Source organism: Rhinolophus sinicus, chromosome 14 (genome assembly GCF_057876585.1).
Source record: "Rhinolophus sinicus isolate RSI-liver-muscle chromosome 14, RSI-T2T, whole genome shotgun sequence".
NCBI classification, from domain to species: Eukaryota; Metazoa; Chordata; class Mammalia; order Chiroptera; family Rhinolophidae; genus Rhinolophus; species Rhinolophus sinicus.
Window position 1 is genome coordinate 1,238,180 of NC_142514.1, and position 22,988 is coordinate 1,261,167.

The 22,988-nt window shown below is 62.0% G+C and overlaps 2 protein-coding genes across 3 annotated transcripts; both read right to left on the minus strand.

Moving 5' to 3' along the window:
• Positions 1 to 131: 131 nt before the first annotated feature.
• Positions 132 to 15,551, minus strand: PANK4 (pantothenate kinase 4 (inactive)). 2 transcript variants are annotated; one of them, XM_019712134.3, is made up of 19 exons: positions 15,395 to 15,551; positions 11,744 to 11,826; positions 11,134 to 11,348; positions 10,434 to 10,617; positions 10,002 to 10,094; positions 9,531 to 9,684; positions 9,261 to 9,442; positions 8,613 to 8,694; positions 7,802 to 7,902; positions 5,332 to 5,487; positions 4,583 to 4,695; positions 4,204 to 4,291; positions 3,090 to 3,241; positions 2,531 to 2,586; positions 2,300 to 2,349; positions 1,824 to 1,928; positions 1,385 to 1,485; positions 1,220 to 1,288; positions 132 to 596 (listed from the first exon to the last, which is right to left on the minus strand). In XM_019712134.3, exons 1-19 carry the CDS (start codon positions 15,516 to 15,518, stop codon positions 383 to 385), a joined length of 2,322 nt encoding a protein of 773 aa, XP_019567693.3. In that variant the 5' UTR covers positions 15,519 to 15,551; the 3' UTR covers positions 132 to 382. The 2 variants fall into 2 exon arrangements, with proteins under 2 accessions (XP_019567693.3, XP_088646182.1); XM_088790056.1 differs by lacking the exon at positions 2,300 to 2,349 and having other exon boundaries at positions 1,824 to 1,894.
• Positions 15,552 to 17,864: 2,313 nt separating this feature from the next.
• HES5 (hes family bHLH transcription factor 5) lies at positions 17,865 to 19,374 on the minus strand. The gene is made up of 3 exons (XM_019712169.3): positions 19,189 to 19,374; positions 18,943 to 19,108; positions 17,865 to 18,846 (listed from the first exon to the last, which is right to left on the minus strand). The coding sequence occupies exons 1-3, from the start codon at positions 19,240 to 19,242 to the stop codon at positions 18,581 to 18,583; spliced, it is 486 nt and encodes a 161-aa protein (XP_019567728.1). The 5' UTR covers positions 19,243 to 19,374; the 3' UTR covers positions 17,865 to 18,580.
• Between the last annotated feature and the right edge of the window lie 3,614 nt (positions 19,375 to 22,988).

Genomic DNA, 22,988 nt, shown 5'->3' on the forward strand with positions numbered 1-22,988 from the left:
ATAGGTTCTTGAAATAACTACAGAAAAGACCCCTGGGGAGGGGCGGGGGGCAGCTCCCGGGCAACGTAAAGCCAAGGCCTAGTCGGCTGTGGTCTCTCTCGGAACTATTTGGTGCGTGACTCGAGCCTCTCTGTCCGTCAGATAGAGTATATATTTATATATACATACAAAAGATTATTTAACAGTTAAATATACGCCAACGTGATGTCCCACGGGACAAGCTGTCTCCCCTCCACGAGCCTGATGCCCGAGCCCACACCTGGGCGCTCCGGCTCCGAGTCGCACGGTATAAATACGATTCCAACGCGTTTCCCTGTTGCAGTCATGACACATCCCGACGGGTGACGAGTGACAGGCAGAACCATCGGGCGGGCCGGGGGCCTCACTGGGCTGGGACCTCGTACTTGAAGATGATGCTGAAGAGCCGGCCGCCCAGCCGCTCGGCCAGCCAGGAGTTCTTGATGACGGCCAGCTTGAGGCTTTCGCAGCGCAGTGCCGCGTTGTAGTTGGTGTGCACGGCACGGCCCATGCCCTCGATGACCACCAGGTCCGTGCTGCGCTCCCGCACCAGCACGGCCAGCCCCTTGTCCAGGCGGCTTCGGGGAGGAAGGGGACAGTGAGGCCGGCTCGGGCTACAGTGGGGTGGACGCCATGCCCTGCCCCCGACCAAGGGCCCTCGTTAACTACGTGGGCTCCACGGCAGCTGCCCCTCCAGCCTCGGGGACGCTTGGGAGCTGTGCCTCCGTCACAAGAAGGCAACTGTTCTGAAAACTGGGCCTTGGTGATGCTGCTCTGTTTTGAGCCGTGAAGGACCTGACTGCTTTGCATGGGCTCCCGACACCCTGCCCTGTTGGTTACCAGGGCGCCTGGGAGAGCGGTCAGGCCGACATCACCAGGGTTCAGGGCTCACCACCAGGCGGACCAAAAGGCCGACAGTGCCTTCTCCACACGCTGGTGCCAGGTGGCTGGACTCTTTATGGTCAGAACCCCCAGGGCACAAAGCACGAAAGTGATGGCCTACGGAGGATCATTGGGGGACAGACCCCTTCCAGCTACAGGTGGGGGAGCCCCACTTGCCCTCCCACCTCACATGAGCCCAACCCAGCTCTCAGTGCTGTGACAGGGTCCCCAAGGAAAGGGCCACACTGACCATGCCACGGGGCTGCAGTGGGCACCGGCCAGGGGCCTGGGGACCCGGTGGGTGGGGATGCTGAGGTACCTGAGGTCCAGGCATGGGGAGCTGGAGCCCGTCTGCACCAGCAGCAACCTCTCCTCTCTGAGTGCAGAGCTGCGAGCACAAGGGGGCGGTGCCCGTGAGCTGGCCTCGCAAACTCCCAGCACCCCGTCTCCGTGCCAGGGACCCTAGTCCCCCCGCCAAGCTTACTGGACAATGGAGTCCATGGCTGCAATGCGCTCGGCCACGATGAGCGACTCACTGTAGGTCACGTCATTCAGGGCAGGTCCCGAGTTGCACGCCAGGATGACCTGCAGCAGACACCCAGGCTTTTGAGGGACCTTGGCCTCCGCCGGGCACCGAGCCAGACTGTGCTCGCCCGCCCGCCCAGGGCAGTCGCTGAGAAGCAGGCCCCTGGCCACCTCTCATTGCTCGGTGGCCTGTGTGGGGGAGTGGCCCTCAGGTCAGGGTGAAGACGGCCCGTAACAGTGGGTGAGGCTGACCCGAGTCCTGTGACACACTGGCCCCGGTCAGCCCCTCCCCACCGAGCCGCCACCTCACCCACACCTACCTGCCGCCCCGAGGAGCAGCGCCAACCCCACGACCGTGGAGGAGCCGGGCAAGGGTCCCACGTGGCCCTCACACTCACCTCCGTCCCTCTAGACAGAAGCTCCCTGACAAAGGGGAAGACTCCCAAAATGACGTCTACTCCACTGTTATCTGCGAAAATTAAGGCACATTTGTGAGGGGGCCCCTGCAAGACAAAACCAGGACGTTCAGTTGGGAACAGGCGCATCCAAGCGTTTCAGACCCCTTCGTACTCCACTCCCCGCGGCCACGGCCGAGGGCTGCTGGGTCCCACGGGCGCGGGGGCAGGGCCAGCACGTGCTTCTTCAGAACTGCTGCCCAAACGACCTTTGAACTGAGGTCAGCTGACCAATGATCCCCACAGGAGTCAGGCTTAGAACAGGGAATGTTCAACATCGACTTGCAGCTGGGGCGGGGGCACTCTAGGGGGCACACAGCCCAGGCCTGGCTGGCGCTCAGGTTTCCGCCCTGCCACCCCCACCCTGTGACCCCGGCTCACCCCACTGCCCGGGGACACAGACGGGCAGCTGCATGTACCTTCAGCCTCTGAAGCCACTTGTTGTAGCAGTCCACCAGCCAGGGCCGCTCTGGGGACACAGGGGTGCAGTCAGCCACGTCCTGTCGCAGGCAGTGGCCCTCACCCGCCCGCTCAAGTCTCCAGGGAGTCGGTCCCCTCCTGCCCCCAGCGCAACAGAACCTGCTGCCCCCTCACCACCACCTCCCCTGCCTGGGCCGAGTCCCACAGGAGGCCGTCCCAGGCATCCTCACCTTCCAGCTTCCTCTTCGCCTCTTCAAACCCAAACTGGGGGTCAGATTCAAGGACCCTGCATGGGGAAGGAGACGAAGGTCACAAAAACCCCGACCTCAGCCCACAGGGCTTACTGGGCACCCCAAACGCTGTCATCACCATCGCCCAGGCCTGAGCAGTGCTGCCCTCGTGAGTCACCTTTGTTCTGAATGTTAAGTATCCTTCAACCCCTACTCCGCGCGGTAACCGTGAACTTGGGTTTTTACCACCGAGAACGTCAGCCCTCAAAGCCACCCCCCAGCCCTCCAGGAGCTGCTCTCAGAACAGGCCAAAGGATGGGTCCTGGCGCCTGCCTGGTGTCACAGCCAGCAGAGCCACCGCGTTCGCCCCGAGGGTACCGCGGAGCACCGGGCCGACTCCCCACTGCTGAGGCTGGGGGCTGGGCTGCTCCACATCCGGGGCCCAGGCTGCCTGCTGACACCGAGCCACGTGCAGCCATGCGGACGAGCTGGACCAAAGCGGGGTGGGGGAGTGGGGGTGGGGCCAGGGCCAGAGCCCGAGGAGACAGCGGACACCTACTCAGAGACGGCTTTTGCCCCCCAGTCGAAGACGTTGCCCGCCAGCAGTCCTTGGACCAGGGCCAGCTGCCTCTCCTCCCAGCCCAGCGTGTCCAGAGCACAGACCACCTTCTGGAAGCACTTCAGGGCCGCGCCGTTTTCCTTCTGCTTCACCTGCGAGGGACGTGACACCCACGCGTGAGTGCCAAAGGGGCCTTGCCTCCCCCACTCTCTGCAGAGCAAAGGTGCCCTGGAGACGCAGCAGTGTCACCAACTGTGAGCCCCTCTAAGGGGACGTCACCACGAGCTTAAACAAACCAAGATTTGATCAGCTTAAAAATATCGCTCATATTCAAACGGTGCCAGCAAGAGCACGGGGTGTGGTGCCAACGCCCACACGTCTGAAGTGTGCCGGGAAGGACAAGGTTCAGGACCGAGGGCTGGCAGAGAAAGACCAGGACCTCCAGGGGGACCCGCTGCCATGGCCCTGAAAGCCCCCGTCCCCAGATGCTCCTGAGAGGAGGGGAGGTGGGGATCGTGTGCTGCGGTGGCCCTGGACCCTGCCCACCACTCCCGGCACCACGCCTCCTGCTCAGGAGGGCCACCTGCCAGGCTCTGGCCGGCCCGTCACTCCCTCGAGGGCAGGACTGACGTCTATGAACAAATGCCAACACTGAGGCTCCTGGCCGACGCAGGAGGCCAGCAGGAGGGGAGGTGGCCTCTTGCAGCAGCAGCAGCCCCGAGGTTGGGCTGACAAGAGACACGCTCCCTCAGGAGGCAGGCACCCTCTCGGCCAAAATGGAGATGGTCTGTCCCACATGCTCCATGACCTAGTCCTGTCACCCAGCTCAATGCCCTCTCCTGCCACCTGGCCACTGATTAGAGCCCCCAGGACACTGCTCTGGGGTCAGCACGGGCCTCCACTCCACAGCATTTCAGCAGGCACTGCCCGCTGGGGCCCTCCCAGTGCTGTCAGGAGACGGACCGTGAGCAGGGTGGCTCTAGGACGCAGCCTGTCGCCCGTGCTGGGGGTTGGGCTGCTACCTAACTGGCTCACCAGACACGACAGGATGCCTCCGGTTCCCGCCCGTGTCCCCTTGCACGCACGCACCCCCCCCCCAGAAGGTGGCACTCACTTTGGAGTAGGGGTCCGGGAAGTTGAACTCGTTCAAACAGTGCTCCCGTGTGTCCAAAAGGCTGCGCACAGTCAGGGTCCCGTAAGCGCTAGAGACAGAGCCGGGTGGAAGGCTGCTGAGCGGGCCGGCGCCCCTGCCCCGGGGATGTTCTCACAGCACCCAGGTGCCCACAGGAGGAGGATGCACAGCTGCGGAGCTGTGACATGGGGGTTCCGGGCCCACAGAGGGGTGCAGGGGGCTTCATGGGAACTTCAGGAGCGGCTCCTGGGACCCGGGCCCCCAGGTGTGGACGTATGCTCCCCGCGGGGGCCACCCCCAGACACGGCTAGCCGGCCAGTTGCATGCAGTGACTTCCTCCTCAGGGAAGGGGGACACTCACAAGGGCTGCTGCCGCAGAGTCTGCAGCTTGTTCCAGTACTTCTGGCGGAACTTCTGCGCCCTCTCGTCTGCATCCACAGAGCCCGGCTGGCTCGCCACAGCACGTTTCACCACCTGCCAAGGGCAGGGCACTCAGCGAAGTCCCGGCCCTCCCCACACACACGGGTAGGAGGCTTTGGCAGAAGCAACTGGTGACAGGCTCGTTGCCTGGCAGGTCAGTCTACTGGGGGCCCTCCCCTGGGAGGTGGGAACAGGGGTCACCACTACCCCCGTTCAAGGCAAACACCTGTGTCATCCGCTATGCGTCTCCGAGTCCTACTTGCCAGCAGCTCCCGCCCTTAGAAGAAACAGGTGGCTGTGGGCCGCCCTCAGAGCCTGTGAGGGGTCTAGGCTGGGTGGGAGCTTCCCCTGAAAAGACTCCAGGGGTCTCTCAAGGGGCTTTATGGAGGGTCACCTATCCCCAGGGGGCTCTGACGGTCTGAGCCAGGACCCAGCCTGGAGTCCAGCTGCAGCCACACAACCCCTCCACAGATCACTCCCTTTCTGAAGAAACGCAGCAAGTGCTGAAGTCACTTGGCACATTTGTAAGAAACGTGCCTCACTGAGACTAGCTGCCAACAACCCACTCGGAGCCACGTTTCGCCTGAGAAACAACAGTCACCCCGCTCAGCGTCACACACAGATGGAGAACACCCCACCCACCCTCAGCACACCTCACTGCCTGGGGACCCTCCACACAACGCTCCTCACCCCGTCTAGAGCCTCCTCGAAGCAGCTGAGCCAGTACTTGCGGGCTAGAGCATCGTCCGTGAGGTCGACTGTGTCAGGCACGTAGGAGGACGGGTCCAGGAGGAGGGGCAGGTTGACCAGCGGCCTCTCCAGCCGGTCCATTTCCAGCAGGTCAAACTGGGAGGATGACAAGCGGGTGGATGTGTCAGGGGCACTTTCCTCAAAGGCCAAGGCAACCTTCCGTGTTTTAGAACCAGCTTCTCTGTGAGAACAGGGCTCAACCAGAGGCCACTTCAGCAGTGAGCAGATGTCCCGCCCGCGTCTGGGCCCCACCCTCGCCCGTCCCCTCTAGCCTGCGGCCCCCTGCCCTGTCCCTCTGTCCGCTGAATCCCGTCTGCTCACAACCAAGGTCACTTCACGCCTGGTCCTCGGAGCACCTCGGTCGCCCCACTGTACACATTTCACTGTGTTCCTGCGCCAGTGTGACAACTGTGGCCCTTTTTCTCCACACTCATGACCCCCGACACACCAGCCGCTTTTCTGGGCCTCATTTTTCCTGCTCAGGGGTCCCTCCACAAGCACTGTCCTCACTCACTGCCCAGTGGGTCCTTGTCCTGTGACTCTAGCCCAGTGTCTGTCCCACAGCAAGGCCGCAGTGACCTCGCGGGGCAGGCAGTACCAGGCCCATACACACTGGCTCCTTTCTCTCCACAGTATGTCTGCTGACCACACACTCAGTGTCCAAAACCGGCCCCCAGCTACGCTCAGCAAAGGCTGGGCCGCTGTGCCCGACATGCCACCTGTGGCTGCCAGCACCAAGCAAGCCGGGCCCCGTGTGTTTTTTGAATGCACGGTCACCAACCCAGCTGGCTGAGTTTTACACTATAAAGAGTGGAGATGGGTCAGGCAGCTGCTCTGGGGCGAGAACAAGTGAGTGACCCCCGCTTACCCGCAGGGCCTCGTCCCTGCCCTATAGGTGACAACCCACACGTCACCACACACTTGGAACTTGACCCTTCTCCGCCAGGAGCGCTTCTGATTGGCAAGCTAGTGGGGATGGAGAAACAGGTGTGCTCTGAGCGGGGACGGCCTGGACAGAACCCATTACACAAGAGACACACTGGGACACATTGGCTTTCTGAGAGCACCCATGGGACTGAAGTGTGGCCAGGAAACAGCTGCAATGTTCACGCGCGGATGAAAGAAGGTGGCGGTAGTTACCTGCGTACCCACCCATCTGCCAGTGTCTCCTGCCTTGCTGGTCTCCCAGGGGTCCCCTGCTATCCTGACAAACTGAGGTTCAAAGCCCAGCTTTGCCATTTCAGCTACGTAAACCCAAAGAAACGACCTGGTCCTCTGGCACCTCAGCCCAGTGTCCACACAGACCACACAGAGGGCCATGCAAGAACCCAGCACAGCGGGCTCGTCACCAATGCTGCCCACCCGTCCCACGCTGTCCTGTGGGAGAACCGCCTGTGTCACACGTTAGCACCAAGGGAAGGATTTCTTGCCCACGTATCCATTTAATTTCACAATCTGTGCAGCAGGAATCTGTGTCGCCATCCGACGAACCCAATGGGGGCTGAGAAACGAGCAGCAGTCACTGCTGACCAGGCCTGGGGCTGGGTCCTTGCCGCCCACTGCGTGCTGGTGCCCGCCCCAGGGGTGTGGAGGAGGTGACACACAGCGCAGGTGACACACACACACGACTCTCTCCTGGAAGCCGTACCTCAGTCAGGCACGTTCTTACAGAGTGACACTAACTTATGAGAGAACCCACGTCTACAACCGTCACAAAGGCAGCAGGCTGGTCCTCAAGCTGGCACTCTGACTGGTGCCCAGACCCGTCGCCTGAACTCGCCCAGACTGTTCTCCAACATCGCATGTCAGTTCATCCAGTGACAACTCTTGTCACTGGGTGACAACTGTGCACCAGTTACGAGAGTAACCTGCCATTTGGGGGATGTTGTCAGTAAGCCTGCGACAGCCCACAAAACCATCTCTGCTAGGATGGGGCCATGGCGGCAGCACCCTCTGTGTGCCTGACACCGGTCCCTGCTCAGCAGGCGGGGGAGCCCCTATCCCGTCACAATGGGCCTCATCCCAAGTGGGAAATGCGGGATGGGTTGGACCCTTCCAAGGAGGGCAGCCTCTGTGCACTGGGTACCGCCCTGCAACCATCAGGCAGATGTGATCTAAGGGAAGGGGCCTGGTGGCTCCTGTGACTCAGGTTCTAACCCCGATTCTGCTGTGAAGGGTGCCCCAGCCCCGGGGAAAAGCCTGTCCTCCCTGCAAATCCAGGGGCTAGACTGACGGTGTCTAAGACGCCTGGTAAATGTTGGGAAAACACGAGAATGTGAAGTAAGAGAAGAAGGTGGCAAGCCGCGAATGTCTGTCTTCTGCCAAAGTCTGTGGTTAAAGGCCACTGTACCAGAAAGTGCCACAGCAAGAGACCCCAGGGGTGGGCACCTCACGCGGGCCCCGTACTCACCGTGCCGCTCCGCGTCCGCTGCGTCGGGCAGAGGTCAGGTGACGAACTCATCAGGCCAGAGCTGCCTGCATAGTTTTCTCCCCAACTGTACTGGTTCGGGTCTGGAGAGCGAGAAAGAGGCATCAACCTGGGGGAGACACAGCAAACCCGGGGACAGCCCAACCACGTCTGGAGAAGCACCAGCTGCCTCAGTGAGCCAGTGAGCCAGGGTCTCGTGCTGTGTTATTATTTCTTACTGGTGCTGAAACCTCTGAAGTGACCACTTAGACATTTGAAAGCTTCTTAAGAAACGCTTCTCTCGTTTGTCTCAAATACGAAAGTGGACTGAAGGGCACAGTGAGGGAAACAGCCTGCTTCGATCGGCATGGGCCCAAGAATCACACCTGCCATTCCTCCCAGCTTCCTTTAGAAAGGACAGACCAGAAGTGCTCGGCAGACAGTAAGGAGGTGGGAGCAGGAGGTGAGGTCACACGTCCGGGGCCCCTGCACGGAGCCCTTGTCACTCACAAGGACCCCTTTGGGTTGACTGTCGCATGCAAAGCCGTGCTAGTCGGTTTCCACTGCCCACTGCCCCCTAGGAGAACCACAGCAAAGGGCTGGCCTGGCCCCACCACAGCCAGGGAGGGGCCCAACAGAGCCACTGCGTAAAAGGGCCACGCTGAGGTGGGGAGGGCTAGGTGGCTTACTTCAATGTTACGGACCCACTCCAGGCGCTCCCTGCAGCCTCACTCTTTCCACCTCCCGGGGCCACACGTGTGGCCACACCACATGACGCAGAGCATAGGCCACGCCCCACGGCCACACTACTCACTGTCTTGCTCGGCTCCCTTCAGAAACGCTCCGATGGCTCCCAGGTAGCCTTCGTGTCTCAAGAACAGTGCCTGGACTTCCCCCTGCGACGGCAAAACCCCAACTGAAGCAGCCCCGCCACATCCGCGGCTCAGTCTGCCCAGCTCTGAAGCACCTAACACAGGCGGCCCCCCCGCTACGTCCTGGAGGGTTCCTGACTTGTCCACAGTGACTGCTCCACCCGGCTGCGTTCAGACACAGAACTTAAAAGCCTGTCATCTGGAGAAGACTGAGGGTGAAAACCATCCACAAAATGAACACCCACTTATTTCACCCGTTTGCAGGCCCCCGGTGGGCCTGGCCCAGAGCGGACTGCAGCACAGCAGGCGTCTTCAAGCTTGTTTGAAGCTCGTGTGCAGTGGAGACGGTCCCTAGAACGCTCACCATCGATAACACGCCCAAACTCAGAGGCCGCCAAGGTGTCCCAGGGCAGAACGCCTGGAACTGGCCAGGCGGACGGGAAGTCTGGGCAGTGGGCACCCAGCTCACGGCCTTCGGGCCCCCTTGTCCCTTGGGTCAGCTAGTTTTGGAGACACTGAGGGTCTGCGCGGGAGCACCTGGCGAAGCAAAGCCCAGGGTGGAGGAGGGGCGGGGGCGGCGCTCCCGGCACCTTGGAGAAGAAGTTGATGCTGTAGGTGATGGTGCGCATGGTGACGGGGTGGCCGCGGATGAAGAAGCCGCCGAAGTAGACGCGGTCCAGGCGGTGCAGCCGCGCGTAGAGGCAGGCGAGCTGCCCGATGTCGTTGCTGATCATGTGCAGCAAGCTCTTGGCCATGTCCTCTTGCGAGAACTCTGGGGGCGACAGCGGGCGGGGTGCTACTGGCAAGGCCGCGTGCGGGCGGTGGCGGGCAGGCGGGCAGAGCGGGCTGCACAGAGGTACCTTGGTCAGTGGTGGCCGACTTCCCAAAGCTGCTGGCGATGAGGTTGCCGCTGAGCCCCAGCGTCTGGTGGGCTCCGCCGTAGATGTCCTGCACCAGCATGTCCACGTTGGCGTGCTGGCCCCGGGAAGCCAGCTGCAGCAGCTCGTCAAACTTCTGGGGACAGAGCAGCGGGGACTGGGTGGGGTCCCTACGGCCCCGGAAACCAAGCCCAAAGGGAAACAAGCTGTGCATAGGACGGGGAGACAGGCAGGACTCTAGGGACCCTCCAGGTGGGCCACGCTCCGGGAGACTGCACACCTGTCCTTCAGGGACCCAGGAAAAAGAGGCGGGACGAGGCCCAGGAAGGAGGCACTTTGATGACAGTCCCCACCAGGCACAGCCTCAGATCCCACAGGCACCAGCCCTTTCCTGAAGGGCCCAGGGGACAACCACACAGAACCGGGGGCGTCCTCCTGCAGCTGCCAGGGTACCTTGGTTTTGGTGAGCAGAGCGCCGAGCCCCCAGAAGGTGCCCCCTCCGATGGAGCTGCCGCCGATCCACTCGAACCTGTCCTCAGTCTCCACCTGGGAGCAGGACGATGTGGGGGGCAGGAGCATTAGAAGCAGACCCCCGGCCACCACCAGCAGGACCCCGGGATGTGGTGGCCCAGGGGCATCCCCAGACATGGGGGATGGTGCTCTGGAAGGCTGCGAGGGGGCGGGCGCGGCGGAAGCTGGAGGGGAGGGGCCCCGCCTTCCCACTGGGTTTGCTCGGACCCAGAGGACCCAGAGCGAACGAACGCTGAGCCAGGCCCGCGGCACATCTGTCCATGTCCCTGTGCCCAGGCGGCTCCGACATACAGCACGTGCTCAACAAACCAGGGCTGAGTCGTCACTCACTCACGGTGTGAAGCCGAGCCTCACCTTCACAATAGAGACCCCAGAACCGATGTTGACGAGAAGATATGGGAAAATGTTGGGGTGATTTGTCTGAAACCGGAATTCAGGGTCAGAGTCTTTCTGATACACGAAGGCCTCTTGCGGGATGTTCTTCAACACGAAGTTGCACCCCTTTATCAAGCAAGTCATCACATCCTCCTTGTCAACTCTGCAAAGGAAGGAGCCCGGCCACTGAGCTGCTGCAACACCAGGGGTGTCTCCTGGGGACACTACTCCCTGCCCAGCCGGGCTCAGCTTCAAATTCTAAGATGCACATGGCTCTCGACAGCAGCTCGCAAAGTCCCTTCTGCGCCGACACTGCCTGGAGGTGGGCCAGCATCACCGAGCCAGCAGACTGCACCTCAAGACTGGTACTGCCGCTGCATGAGGGGCACTGCCTGAGTGCCGGTGGCGGCGCTACAGACCTTTGTCCAGTAGGACAGGGACCGTCGCCCTTGGGAGTGCGGTGGGCTCTTCCTCAGGGACCCATTTCCTTCCTGGCACCGTGCGCCTCTCCCCACGCACCCACCCACCGTTCTGGGGTTCGGCCACCTGAATCCTGCAGCAGCCCCACGGCCCCCCACCAGCCTCACCACAGTTGTGGGGTGTTAGGGCAGCAGCCTGGCCTATGAGCTGCCCCTACTTCAAGCCCGACCTCGAGAACCGAGGCTGCCGCCCCACTCACTTCAGCTGCAGCTTCTCTTCGATGAGGTCCTTGAACTTGTATGCCCCGCCCCCAGTGGCCTGGATGACCTTTGTCTCGGTGTTGACGAGGTGGTCTTTGATGAAGTCTAGGCAGGCTTCTATGTAGGTGTTCTCGAACTTGACAAAGTGCAGCCTGGCGGTCACCTCCTCCTGGACGGAGATCTCATAGGGGGACTCGTGGTCCTGCTCCGCGTCCTGGGGGTGGGGATGGGGGGTTCTGTGTATGTGCCATGCTGTACAAACCAGGCCGCTAAACACCCAGCCAGCAGTGCCAACGACTTCCGTCACCCCGGAAACAGGCAGAACTCTGGCTGCTCACTTGAGGTGGGAGGCAGCTCAGGGGGAGGACAGGGACCCTGCTGGGGAAAGCACACTTCCACGAAGTAGGTGGAGGTGCTTCTGTCCGGGGCTGGAGGGCAGGGCAGGGGGGCTGCGCCAGGAGGAGGGCAGGCCTTGACACCAGAAGCCGACAGGAAGCTACGCTGACGTGCGTGAGCAGCAGCGGGACGGCAAGCACGAAAGGAGACGGGTGCCAGGCCCAAGCCCACAGCCGGGCGGCGCCTCTGGTCTGCGTGGTCTAGAAGGCTCACCTTGCCCGAGTGGTCGAAAGACCTCACTTTGGCGACTTTGTGCTGAACCGTGGAGTAGTACGCCAGTTTGGTCAGTGAGCCACCTGCGGGCGAGACACAACCGGGCAAATTAAGAAGCGGGACGGAGGGGCCTGGAAGCCAGCCCCCGACGCGCTGTCCTCTGCCAGACTTGGGTCCCGTGCGCAAGGCGTCTGGTGCTACTGGGGCTTCAAGACCCCGCAGGCACCAAGCAGAGGCGTGATGAGCTTCCAGACCCAGACACTCTGCGTCCTTTGAGAAAGTCTGTTCCCCCTCAGGCCCACACCAGACTGGGCAGGAGATGGTCCATTTCCCTCTGTACCGAGGCCCGGAGGAGAAAGGGAGCTGTCTGTTTCTGGGCGACCTTGGTGCTCCTTAGTAGTTTTGGGAAATTCTGTTTCAAGCTCTGATCTTGAAAATCACCCAAAGAGAAAAGCGGACAAACCGGCTGCTTTCATTGAAGAGCACACGCTCGACTGTGAGTGGTTACAAGGGGTGATGGCAGTAAAAAGAGCATTTTTCCAGAGTGGAGAGGCAGCAGCCCTGCCCTCCACAGGCTCAGACTGGGAGGCAGCCCGAGGCCCTGAGTGACCAGGGGAGGCCACCGAGGGCAGCGAGTCCTTGTCCCCAAGGCCAGGCTTCGTTAACGCCTCTGAGGAGCCCTGAGGCCCGCGGGACGGTGCCAGAGACCAGGTGTCAGGAAGCAGGAGAGGCTTGTATTTGCCTGAAAGACATTTCAGGACACATGAGAAGGAGCCCCAGAGCGGCTGTATTCAGGGCGAAGGTCTGTGAGCCCTCTGGTCAGACAGGGGCTGCACGTGAGGCGCCCGGTACCGTCGCGCTGTGACAGCCCATGGGTGGCAGACAGCAGGCCCGACCCGCTTAGCACCACAAAATGACTCTGAAACAAAACGCTTCTTACGGGGCCTGGCAGAAGTAGGCGGAAATCCTCAGTATGAGAAGAGGAAGGCTAAAACTGTTTTCCAGCGGCTGTTTTGTGACAAAATACTAAGGGGACACACGAGAAGCACTCAAGTTGGCAAACAGATGTGGAAACACCAAGGTTTGCGAGGGTCACCAGCATCACACTGCCCGTCCTCTCCGAGCCACAGTCCCCAGTGTGGATGGAACCTCACCCCTGGCGAGGACAGCGACCGGCCGGGGAAGGTGCAGCCCTGGCTCCCTGGAGGGCACCGCGCTCTGGCCCAGCCCATGCTCCACCCTGGGCCGACAGCCCTGACTGATAGCAGGGACCTGCCCTGGTCTTTCCTTCAGCACGTGGGCCAAGACCTTCCAGTTCACCCAGACCCAGCACTGTCTTCCCTGCCACCCTCTCTGACCTGTCCTTCCACGATGGGGACCGAGGGGGGCAGGACACCCAGCGCACGTCATTGCCCTACGGTCCCCACTTCCATCTCACCTGAGGGATCGATTCTCCTGCTGCCTGGCAGACACCTGAAGCCAAGTCAGCTTCAAGTGTGTGTTAACAGGCAAAACGTCCCTGGTGCTTTCAAAGTGGGGAACCCAACCCGCGGACCTGGGCGCCCCAGCGAGAGGAAAGGGCTGGCCAAGAGCACAGAGCAGCTGGGTTTTCCTGGGTCTTGGGGAGGCTTGGGCAAGGGAGGAGCAAACGGACAAGATTATTTGTGAGCCAAACTGTGGACAAGCACACGGGCTTTGGGGATCCCTGGGCTGACAGCCCTGCCTGAGCCGTGGCCTCCCACCAGCTGCACTAACAAACAAAAGATCTGTCCTTGATAACAATGAACGTGGCCTTTGAAGAGACAGGACCCAGCCCTGAGGGAAACTTACGAGAGGAAATAGAGAGGAAATAAATACTGACACTAAAAATATCCCTTTGCATGTCCTTCTGCCAAGGAACCCCACCTGGGCTTGGCTCCTGGAGACCGGGCGTTCCTTCCTTGGCGGCTACCAGCTGGCCCTGGGGGGCCCACTGAACCCCCGAGGTACACCCTGTGCCAAGTTCATTTTCAGCTGCATTTCCGAAACGTTAAGGCTCCCGTGTTCCATCGGAGCAGTGGCCCCAAGTGTAGGCCAGCAGAGCAAATCTGAACCTCAGAGCTCACACCCACTGAGCCGCCGCCACATCCCGGCATGGGCAGGACTCAGAAAACAGTGCAATGGGACCCCCAGAGAGGCCTGGCTGCACACAACACCCAGGCTGGGCGCCCGTGCCCACCCTCTGCAGCTCACTACCCAGGCGGGCACCGAGTTCTGTCAGGTCCCCTGGGCTGCTTCCAGCTCACTTTCCACTTCCCTGTGCACTGGCCGCCCCACCCTCTCATCCGGTTTTGGCCTCGGTCATCTCACACTTGCCACCAGCCAGTACCCCCAAAGTGCAGCCCCACCCCTTGTAGGCCTCTCCACCCCCCACCAGGGCATCTTGCACCAGTCACCATGCTGGTCCCCCAGCCTCTCGGAAGCCTACCCTGGTTTGCAAGGTGAGAACTCAGGCTGCTGCCACGTTTCCACTCTCATCACTCTCCACTTCCCTGGAGGACTTCCTCCCCCAAGCCCGTGACTCAACTGACCCCCAGGAATAGGGGAGTGGCAAATGCATTAAATGCAAACGACTCCAAGACTGCCAGGTCTACCCGGGATGTCCCAACTTCTCTGAGAAGGTCCAGTCCAGCATTTACTGAGCAGCAACAGAGGGGTCAGGTGTGGTGCAGGTGTTGGGGCCAGAGAACAGACACTGCCCGGCTCATGGGTGCTTAACCGTCCACACTCGGCTGTGGACAGGCACAAGCAAACTCCGGCCACAGCCCAGATCCCACAGAGGGGAGAAGAGCAAAACTGCTGTGGCCTACTCACTGGGCCTCTGAGTGAGGCTGCCTCCAGGAAGCCCTCTGTCCTGATACCCAGGCAGAGAAGCAGAGTGGCGGAGAGCTGGCTGCTTACCAGCCGGGTCACCCCTCCACCCCTAGCGTCCTCATCTGTGAAAGCCTGCTGCTGGGAGGTGTCAGGGCGTCAGGAAGGGAAGAGGCTCGAGCACCGGCCTGGTGCAGGGAGCAGGGCACGGCCCGGTTGGGGTGGGGGGGAGGAGAGTGCGGGCCCTGGGGGCTCCCATGCAGGCCGCGGGAGACCGGAGCCTTTCGACCAGAGGTCAGCAGAGGTTCCGAGGTCCCACGTCCAGGTCGTCGAAACTCCCGCCAAACGGCCATCGTCCGAGAGCAGGGCCTGCAGGGTTGGGCTCCGCGCTGGGGCTACCGCCCGTCCACCTCCCCGCCCCGGACACAGGACACCGGGTCCCGGATCTCCGGCCGGCCGGAGCAGCCCCCCACCTCGGCGGCCCGCAAGGCCCCGCCCGACTGCCAACCCTCCCCAAGCGGGACTACGAGGCCCGGCAGGCCCCTCTTCGCCCGCGCGACGCCTGCCGGGAGCTGTAGTCCGGCCGCCACGTCGAACGTGCGCACTGGCGGCCCGCGGACTACGGAGCCCGTCAGGCCGTGCGCGCTGGCGGCTCGCTGACTACGGGACCCGTCAGGCCGTGCGCGCCGCCGGCCCGCGCCCCGCCCTTCGTCCTTGCTACCACCCCCGGCCCGCCGGCCTCGCCGCCCGCGCCCACGCCCGCTGCGGGCCACCCCTCTCCCCAGGCCCGCCCGCGGCTACCGATGTCTATGGCGAAGCGCTTGGCGTTCTCTAGGTTGCGGAAGATCTCGTCGGGGGGCAGCGTGATGCTCTTGTCGAGGCTGTCCCCGCTGCTCCCGCTGCCGCTCGCTCCACACTCCGCCATTTTGAATATGCCCGGCCAGCCTCATCAGCCATGGAGATATATGCGCATATATTTGACTGCTAAACGCCTCTCGCGCATAGATTATGCTAATGAGGCACCAGGGCCGGCTCCGCCCCGCCCCGTCCGCTGTCTGGGCCGCTGGATGGCTGACTCCGGCTGGCCCGGGTGAGGGTCTGAGCGGTCCAGCCGGATAGGGAGTCCAATACAAAACCTCTGCACTGTTGTCTAAACCTCTGTCGTCTAAACTATTGTCTTTGTTCTTCCACCAAGCTGGCCAGGTGCTGACCTCAAGTGCTCTGAGCCAGTGCAGAGTTGGCACCTGGGGCTTGCAGACCACCAGAGACCTGTCCCTTTGAGTGTGGCTGTAAGCCTGGAGCCTGCACGCGAAGGCACGTGTGACCCACTGCCTGGTTCTCCAGGGATGCAGGGCTGTTAGTGCCTAAAGTCGCATGTCAAATGGGGGAGTTGGGGACGCTGCCTGCCCTTGAGGTGCCCCCAGCCTAGGGTGGGAGATGCACCTGCAGCTGGGGAAAATGCGGGCTTTGATGGCCCAATCCACAGAGAGTGCAGGGGAGCCTGCCTGGAGGAGGCTGCCTTCTGGCAAGAGGAGGCGTCTACGGGAGTTTGCAGGGAGCACACTGAGAAAACTCCCAAAGCTGGAGGAGGGACCCAGGTGGTGGTGGTGGGGATGGGGTCCCAGGGCCAGTCACTGGGAAGCCTCCACTGGCTTGGGGACCCTTAAGGGATGCGTCCCCTTTAGAAACACGGGTGCTTGGGGAAAGAGCCCAGTGTTGGAAGCAGACATAGGGCCCCTCAGGCTTTGGCACCTGTCTCCCAGGTGAACCTAGGCTGATAACTTTGCTTCTCTGGACCTCAGCCACCGTCTGCGCATGCCACCAGATGCCTGGCATGGGGCCGGTGGAGCAGTACAGCCAGCAGCCAGAGCTCCAGGGGTGATTGCGACGGGGCCAGTGCATCAGTGTGTCAGGCGGGGCTTCAGGGGGGAGGCAGCCTTGTAGGCATCTGCTCTGAGTGGGGCGGCCTGGGGTGGGAGAGCACAGAGGGTCTGCTCCGAAGAGGCCTGTCTTCCTCAAGCAGTGGGATGCCCATGGGCCAGCCTGGCCAGCAGGCACACCCCACCCCACAGACTGACGTGACTGCCGCATGTGCAATAAAGGGCTGTAGAAGGAGGCTCCTGTGCCCTGCTCACCACTCTCGGGCTCAGCAGGGACCCCAGAGGCCACTGGCAGGCACTGGGCTGGCCTAGAGGGGGCATCTTTGGACATTCCCTGCAGAGTGGACAGAAAGGGATGAGCAGGAAGGAGGGAAGGCGGCACTGGGCTCCATGTCTCTGAAAACATGTGACTGCCTTCTGGTCCAGCTCCTTCCACTCCCCATGGGTGATTTTGCTCCTTGGTGAAGCACAGTGCCTCTAGGTTTCTGCAGACAACCAACACCCTGTAACCTGCCTAAAAATAGGTGCCCTTTCTGAGGCAAGGGACTGCCCGTGACAGGTTCATGGCCAGGACGGCCTGTTCCAGCCCTGGTGGGTGGTCAGCCAGCAGGGAGGGCAGGGCTGCCACCCGTGGGTTAGCCAAGCAGGTTCCCCCCCACCCCAGGAGCTCATCCAGGGACAGGGGCTGCTAGCCATGCAGGCAGGGTTAGGGTGGGAACAAATACCAGGGGTGCCAAAAACTGTATACATGTTTTAAGAGATGTTAGCTGTGCTCAAACCGTAGTTCGCCGTAAACAGAAATGTCTGGACGCTGATGGTAACCACTTTGAGCACCTCTTGTAATTGCAAAAGTCAAATGTGACTTGTATTCATCTTTTGTTATCACTATATATTGAGTATTACAACTTTAATACAGATTTTTCCTTTCTTAAAATGTGTAAACATTTTTTTTTTGGCACTCTCTGTATTTTCCTGTGTTTGGCTCAGCTAAACCCCTTTTATTGCAGCAAGAACTCCACTGAAGGCTGTGGCCTTTGGGTCCCTCTCAGCTGGACAGAGCTGGAAGGTCCTGTAGCTGTCACTTTGCCCCCACCCCACCTGCAGGGAGTTAGTGAGAGGCCTGGGGCGGAAATCCAGATCTCTAACATGTCCCCTCTTCCTGCACACAGGGTAATATATGCAGCAAGGCCCTCTCCCCTTCCAGCCTGCCTGTCCCCTGCCTTCCCTTCTCTTCCCGCCTTCCCTCTGCCAGGACCCAGCCCTTCTCCCTGTGTCCAGAGGGACCCACCCATGATTGCACACCTTGATAGTGCCCGCTCCCCATCACCCCTGGACCCCCGCCCGCCTGGTGGCTGCCAAGAACACACATGAAGCACAAGGGACCAACCGTGCAGGCCGAATACTCAGATTTTATTGGAAGTCTGCAGGGTAGTCCCATGGCTCCCACGTGACGGAGAGTTCAGATTCTGAGTACAAAGTCAAGCCCACGCACCCACCCACACAGGAATCCTTTAAGGATCACGGTGGAGACCCCCACCCTTCCCACAGCCCACTGTGAGCCCCGACCAGACAACCAAGCCCACGCGGCGAGCAGCCTTTTGGCTACGGCTCTGCGCGGTCCTCGCGCGCCCATCCAGGCTGACACTCTCTCCTATGAGGATGCACCTTGAGTTCCGCCTTCACAAAAGGCAAATGTGCCCACGGCAGGCACGCCCGCCTGCCAGGCCCACTAGCCCAGCAGCACGGGCCCTGAAGAAAGTCCTCTACATGCAGGGGCGATGAGCCCCCAGTGCCTACAAATGTCATAGAACCCCTGGCATTGGGGACTTCCCAGAAGTCACTTGCTGAAATGCAAACACAGAACAACCCCATGGGGTCAGACATTTGGCAGAACGTGGGGCCTGATTGTCCTAAATGACAAGGACTCTGCGCGCACACTCTGAGAACGACCCTCCTGCTGGCCCGCCAGCCCGGAGAGAGCCCTCGGAGGGAAGGGCCTGTCCGTGCCTACGGTGGGACGGACGCTGGGAAGGAAGGCTCTTCCCTACGCGCCAGAAGAACGACTGGCCCTCTGGTCCTGGGGCGGCAGCTGTCACTTCCGGCCGGGTCACCAGGGCCGCCAGAGGCCGCAGGGGGGCTGGCGCGCGGCGGCGTTGGCCTTGGCCGGGGTGGGTGCCGGTGCGGGTGCCTTGGGCTCCTTGGTGGGGGCGCCGGGCGGGGCCGGGGGGCGCTGGAAGTGGTAGAGCAGCTTCATCTGCGTGTCGCTGGCTGCGTGCAGCGTCAGGAACTGCACGGCCTCCTGCAGGCACCACGAGTAGCCTTCGCTGTAGTCCTGGTGCAGGTTCTTGGGGCCCGCCGAGGCGGCGGCGAAGGCTGCGGGCAGACGCGGCGGCGGTGAGCGGGGCGGGGCGGGGCGGGGCGGGGCGCGGCCGGGGGCGGGGCGCGGCCGGGACCGGCGGGCGGGCTCACCTTTGCTGTGCTTCAGGTAGCTGACGGCCATCTCCAGGATGTCGGCCTTCTCCAGCTTGGAGTTGGGCTGGTGCCGCGCGAACTCCTGTTCCAGCAGCAGCTTCAGCTGCTCGATGCTGCTGTTGATGCGGTCGCGGCGCATCTTCTCCACCACCGGCTTCCGCAGCTGCGGGAGGAGGGGGCGTCAGAGGGCGGCGGGAAAGAGCGCGGGCGCGGGGGCAGCGCGCGCGCCGGCCGCGCACTTACTCGGTTTTTCTCTTTGGGACTGAGCAGCTCCACGGCCACGGTGCTGGGGGCCATGCCTGCGCGGAGAGACGATGGGCGAGCAGGGAGCGGGCGGGCAGGCGGGCGGCCAGGCGCGTCCGGGCGGCGCGGACCAGCCCCTATATAGGCGCGGGCGGCGGGCTGGCGCCTGGGGCCCGGTCTTCGCGGCCGTTCCCACACTCAGCGGCCAATGGCGGCGCGGGCCGCACAAAGGCGCCGGCCCATTAGCGCACGGTAAATTGCCTGTGAATTGGCGCGGGCACAATGGGCGCTTCCCGAGGAGCAGGTGGGCCGCGCGGCACAATGTTCGGGCTGTGGGAACGCGCTCGCCCTCATTAGCATCCCGGGGCCTGATGCTGGGAGCCCCGCGCCTCAATATGCTGCCTTTTCCCAGGCCGCGGGGAGGGGCCAGGGGGGCAGGAAGGAGCCTTTTCTCTCCCCTCTCCTCGCCCTCCCTAGTAACTCCCTGCTGCTGGCTGGCCGGGGCCACAAGCGCAGATAAGGGAAAGGCTTTAGATTAAGAAGTGTAGTGGCTTCCAGGGGAATGGGCCTGCCCCCCCCCCCACAAGGACCTGCTGTCCCCCAGCGGAGGAAGACCAGTGGAGCCACACTTCTCACAGGCGCCTCCATCTCTACCTGCACAGATGGAAGAGGGGCCCACGCTCTTAGGATCAAACTTACTGGCTTGTGTAGCAAGTTCCCAGGATGTCACCTGGGACACGTGACTTATCTGGAGCTAGAAAATGGGCTGCCATGCCTCCCCAGCTGGGCTTTGCATAGCTTCAGGGTGCCAGAGTATGTGCTATGCCCAGCACAGAGGCTGGCACCTAGGCAGTGCCTCCAGCCACTGCACCCCAGGGTGAAGCTTAGCTGGAAGTAGCATCGGGGGTGCTCTAACCAGTAGGTGCCCCTGGGGCTCCACCCCACCCATCTGGTGGGGAGTCTGACCCTGGTCATCCCCTGAGCACAGGAGGGCACAGGCGCGTGGTCGCTGCTCACACACGCTGCCCACTGCACAGCCTGCTGGGCACTTGTAGGGTTTGCTTTCCTTGGGCATTTTGCCAGTGGGGGTGTAGTGCCAGGTGGCAGACATGAGAGTCAGAACAGGGCAGGCTTACTGCCCACACAAATGCTGCACCAGCTCATACGGGCCCCTGGGGACCCACTGGAAGAACTGATACTCCTCGTACCTGGCCAGCTGAGGTCAGTGACTGCTTTGAGGCCACCAGCCCCACCCTGGGCCCTAGGAGACGGCCTGCTGGGAGCCCCCCTCTGCCCAGAACAGCTAGCTTCCTCTGATTCTTTGCAGCCAGGAATCCAATGCTCCTGCAGGGTCTAAGGGAAGTGACAGGGGTGGGGCTACGTCCAAAGGGCAGGCGGGACCCAGCCAGGTCCAAGGGAAGGCAGGACCTCTGCGGGGGGCACCACGGCTGGTGTCAGCGCACATTAGCCAGAGTTTAAATGCAGGAGCACAGTTCCCTGGATGGCAGCCCGTCCAAGTGTGGCTGGGAACTGCAGGGCCTTTAACAAGGGTCCAATTAGACACCCCCCCCCCCCCCCCGCCTGCCCCGGGTCTTGGCAGCGACCACAGCTATGAGCAGAAGTCCCCTCACCATACACAAGGAGCCTTTGGTTACCCAGTAAGAGCCCATCCAGGAAGCAGGCAAGATGGTGTGAGGACAGCCAGGGCAGGCTTGGCTTGGAGCCAGCGCAGGATGGCCACACGGGCCAGCTGGTTACCCACTGGGATGGGTTAGGCTGAGAGGCTTTGGAGGGGGAGGGAAGGCAGCCCCTCTTCACCTTCTGGAAACCAACTGATCCTCCCGCACGCCCCTCCCCGACTACACTGTTCTTGACGGGGACACAGGCCCCAGGCAGGCTGTGGGGAGGCGGGTGACACTGAGAGCTGAGGTGGCCTCACGGTGAGCTGGAGCTCCTGTCTGAGCAGACGGGACCCTATCACAGATTGTCTGGCCCTTAGTTGATGCAATAGGGCAGAAGGCACGAGGGCAAGCTGGGGATGGGCAGCTGAGGCCACATACTCACCCCTCTGCTCCACAGCCCTGAGCACCGACAGTGCCTGGCACCGTCAGCACGGGCAGGCAGGTCCTATGGGCTGTAACGGGGACCCTGTGATGTTCAGAGGAGTCATTTTTGCAGCCAAAGTGGAGCTTGCGTTGGGTGTGTCCCTGCCCTGTTTATGGGCTCCCTGGGGGTCGGCTGGGGGTGAGGAGGGCAGAATGACTTAGTGGCCTGTGTCCCCATGGCCCACACTCTGCCAGCCGGGGGCCCAGCATTAAGGAAGTAGTTAGAGTCAAGGACTGAGGGGGATGTAGGGACAAGGGGCAGCCCCTCACCCACTGTGACCCTGAGCACAGCCTCCACTGACTGGACATGGCCTGAGCCCATGTGTGCCCTGACCGCCCGTCCGCTGGCAGCTGGAGCTCAGGTCTCTGCCTAGAAGTGAGGGCAGCACCCAGGTGGGGCCCTTCCACCCTTCGGAGGGGGCAGTTGGCTGGGCTGTGTCTTGCCCTGGCCCCGTCCCCTAAGCCAGCTCTCAGCCCAAATGAGACACGTGCCGGGAGACGTGGTCCAGCCCCCACTCCACCCCAACTGCCCACCCACCCGCAGTGGGCCAGGGTGGCTGGCCCAAGGTGAGGGTGGCCGGTGGGCCATGGAGGGGACTGCCTCCTCCCTCCCTTCTCCCCCCTCTCCCTGGACCAGAGCAGCTTTGATCCAATTTTCAGTTGTGGGAAATATGAAATGAATGGTGTTAAACCCCTGCCTAGCTGATGAAAGGCTCCCTCCCTCCCTGAGTTCGGGCCAGATGGCAGCTCGGGCCTCGGAGGCACACGCCTGGCCTTTGTGGGCCATTTAACACTGTGAATGGGGCCAACGTGTGGGAAACTCGCTGGGCTCCCGGCTCACACCAGCGAGGTGAGTGGCCACACAGCCAGAGGAGGGGTTGCTGAGGGGGAGGGGAAGGGGAAGCAGGGAGGGCTGAAGGCCCACTCCAGGCTGATGGGCTTTGCACAGAAGCACTGGAATGTGGGGGTTCAGATCCTCTGCCTTGGCCCCCCCATCAGCTAACGAGGGGTCCTTCCTCCAATTGAGGCTCTGAGATGAGGAGAAGTTTGTCCTGCCCGCCCCAGAGCTCAGTAAGCCTGAGAGGCCTGCTGGTTGGGGGGGTGGGGGGTGTCTGGAGTTGATGGTCCCTTAGAAGTGGTCATAGAGGTGAGGTGCCCTGCTGCAGACATGGGGGCTCCTGGCATAACCCATGCGCTGGGCATCAGTATGCTAGAATTCAGGAATCCAGGACCATAGTCCATTTCTAAATAACCCACACCCCCAACGCCCCCCTCCCGGCTGACTGCAAAGCAAAGGTACCATGTGGGGGGGCATGTGCTCCCAGTGCCAAGGGAGCATTTCTTGGTGGGAATGCACAGGGACACAGCCTGGAGGTCCCCAAAATTTAAACAGAATGGCCACGAGACCCAGCAACCCCACTGTGTGTGTCCCCAAAGTTGCAACACAGGGTCTGGAACAGGTCCGTGTACACCCACGTCCTCAGCGGCGTCACTCAGTCGCCGAGAGGTGGGCCACCCAGGTGTCCATGGACGGATGGATGGACGGACAAGCAAACCGTGTCCATCCACACAGTGGGAGAGTATTCGGCTGTAAGAAGGAAGATTCTGACACAGGCCACAGCGAGGATGGACCCTGAGGACACTGTGCTGAGATAAGCCAGTCACAGAAGGACAAGTACCGCCTGACTCCATTTA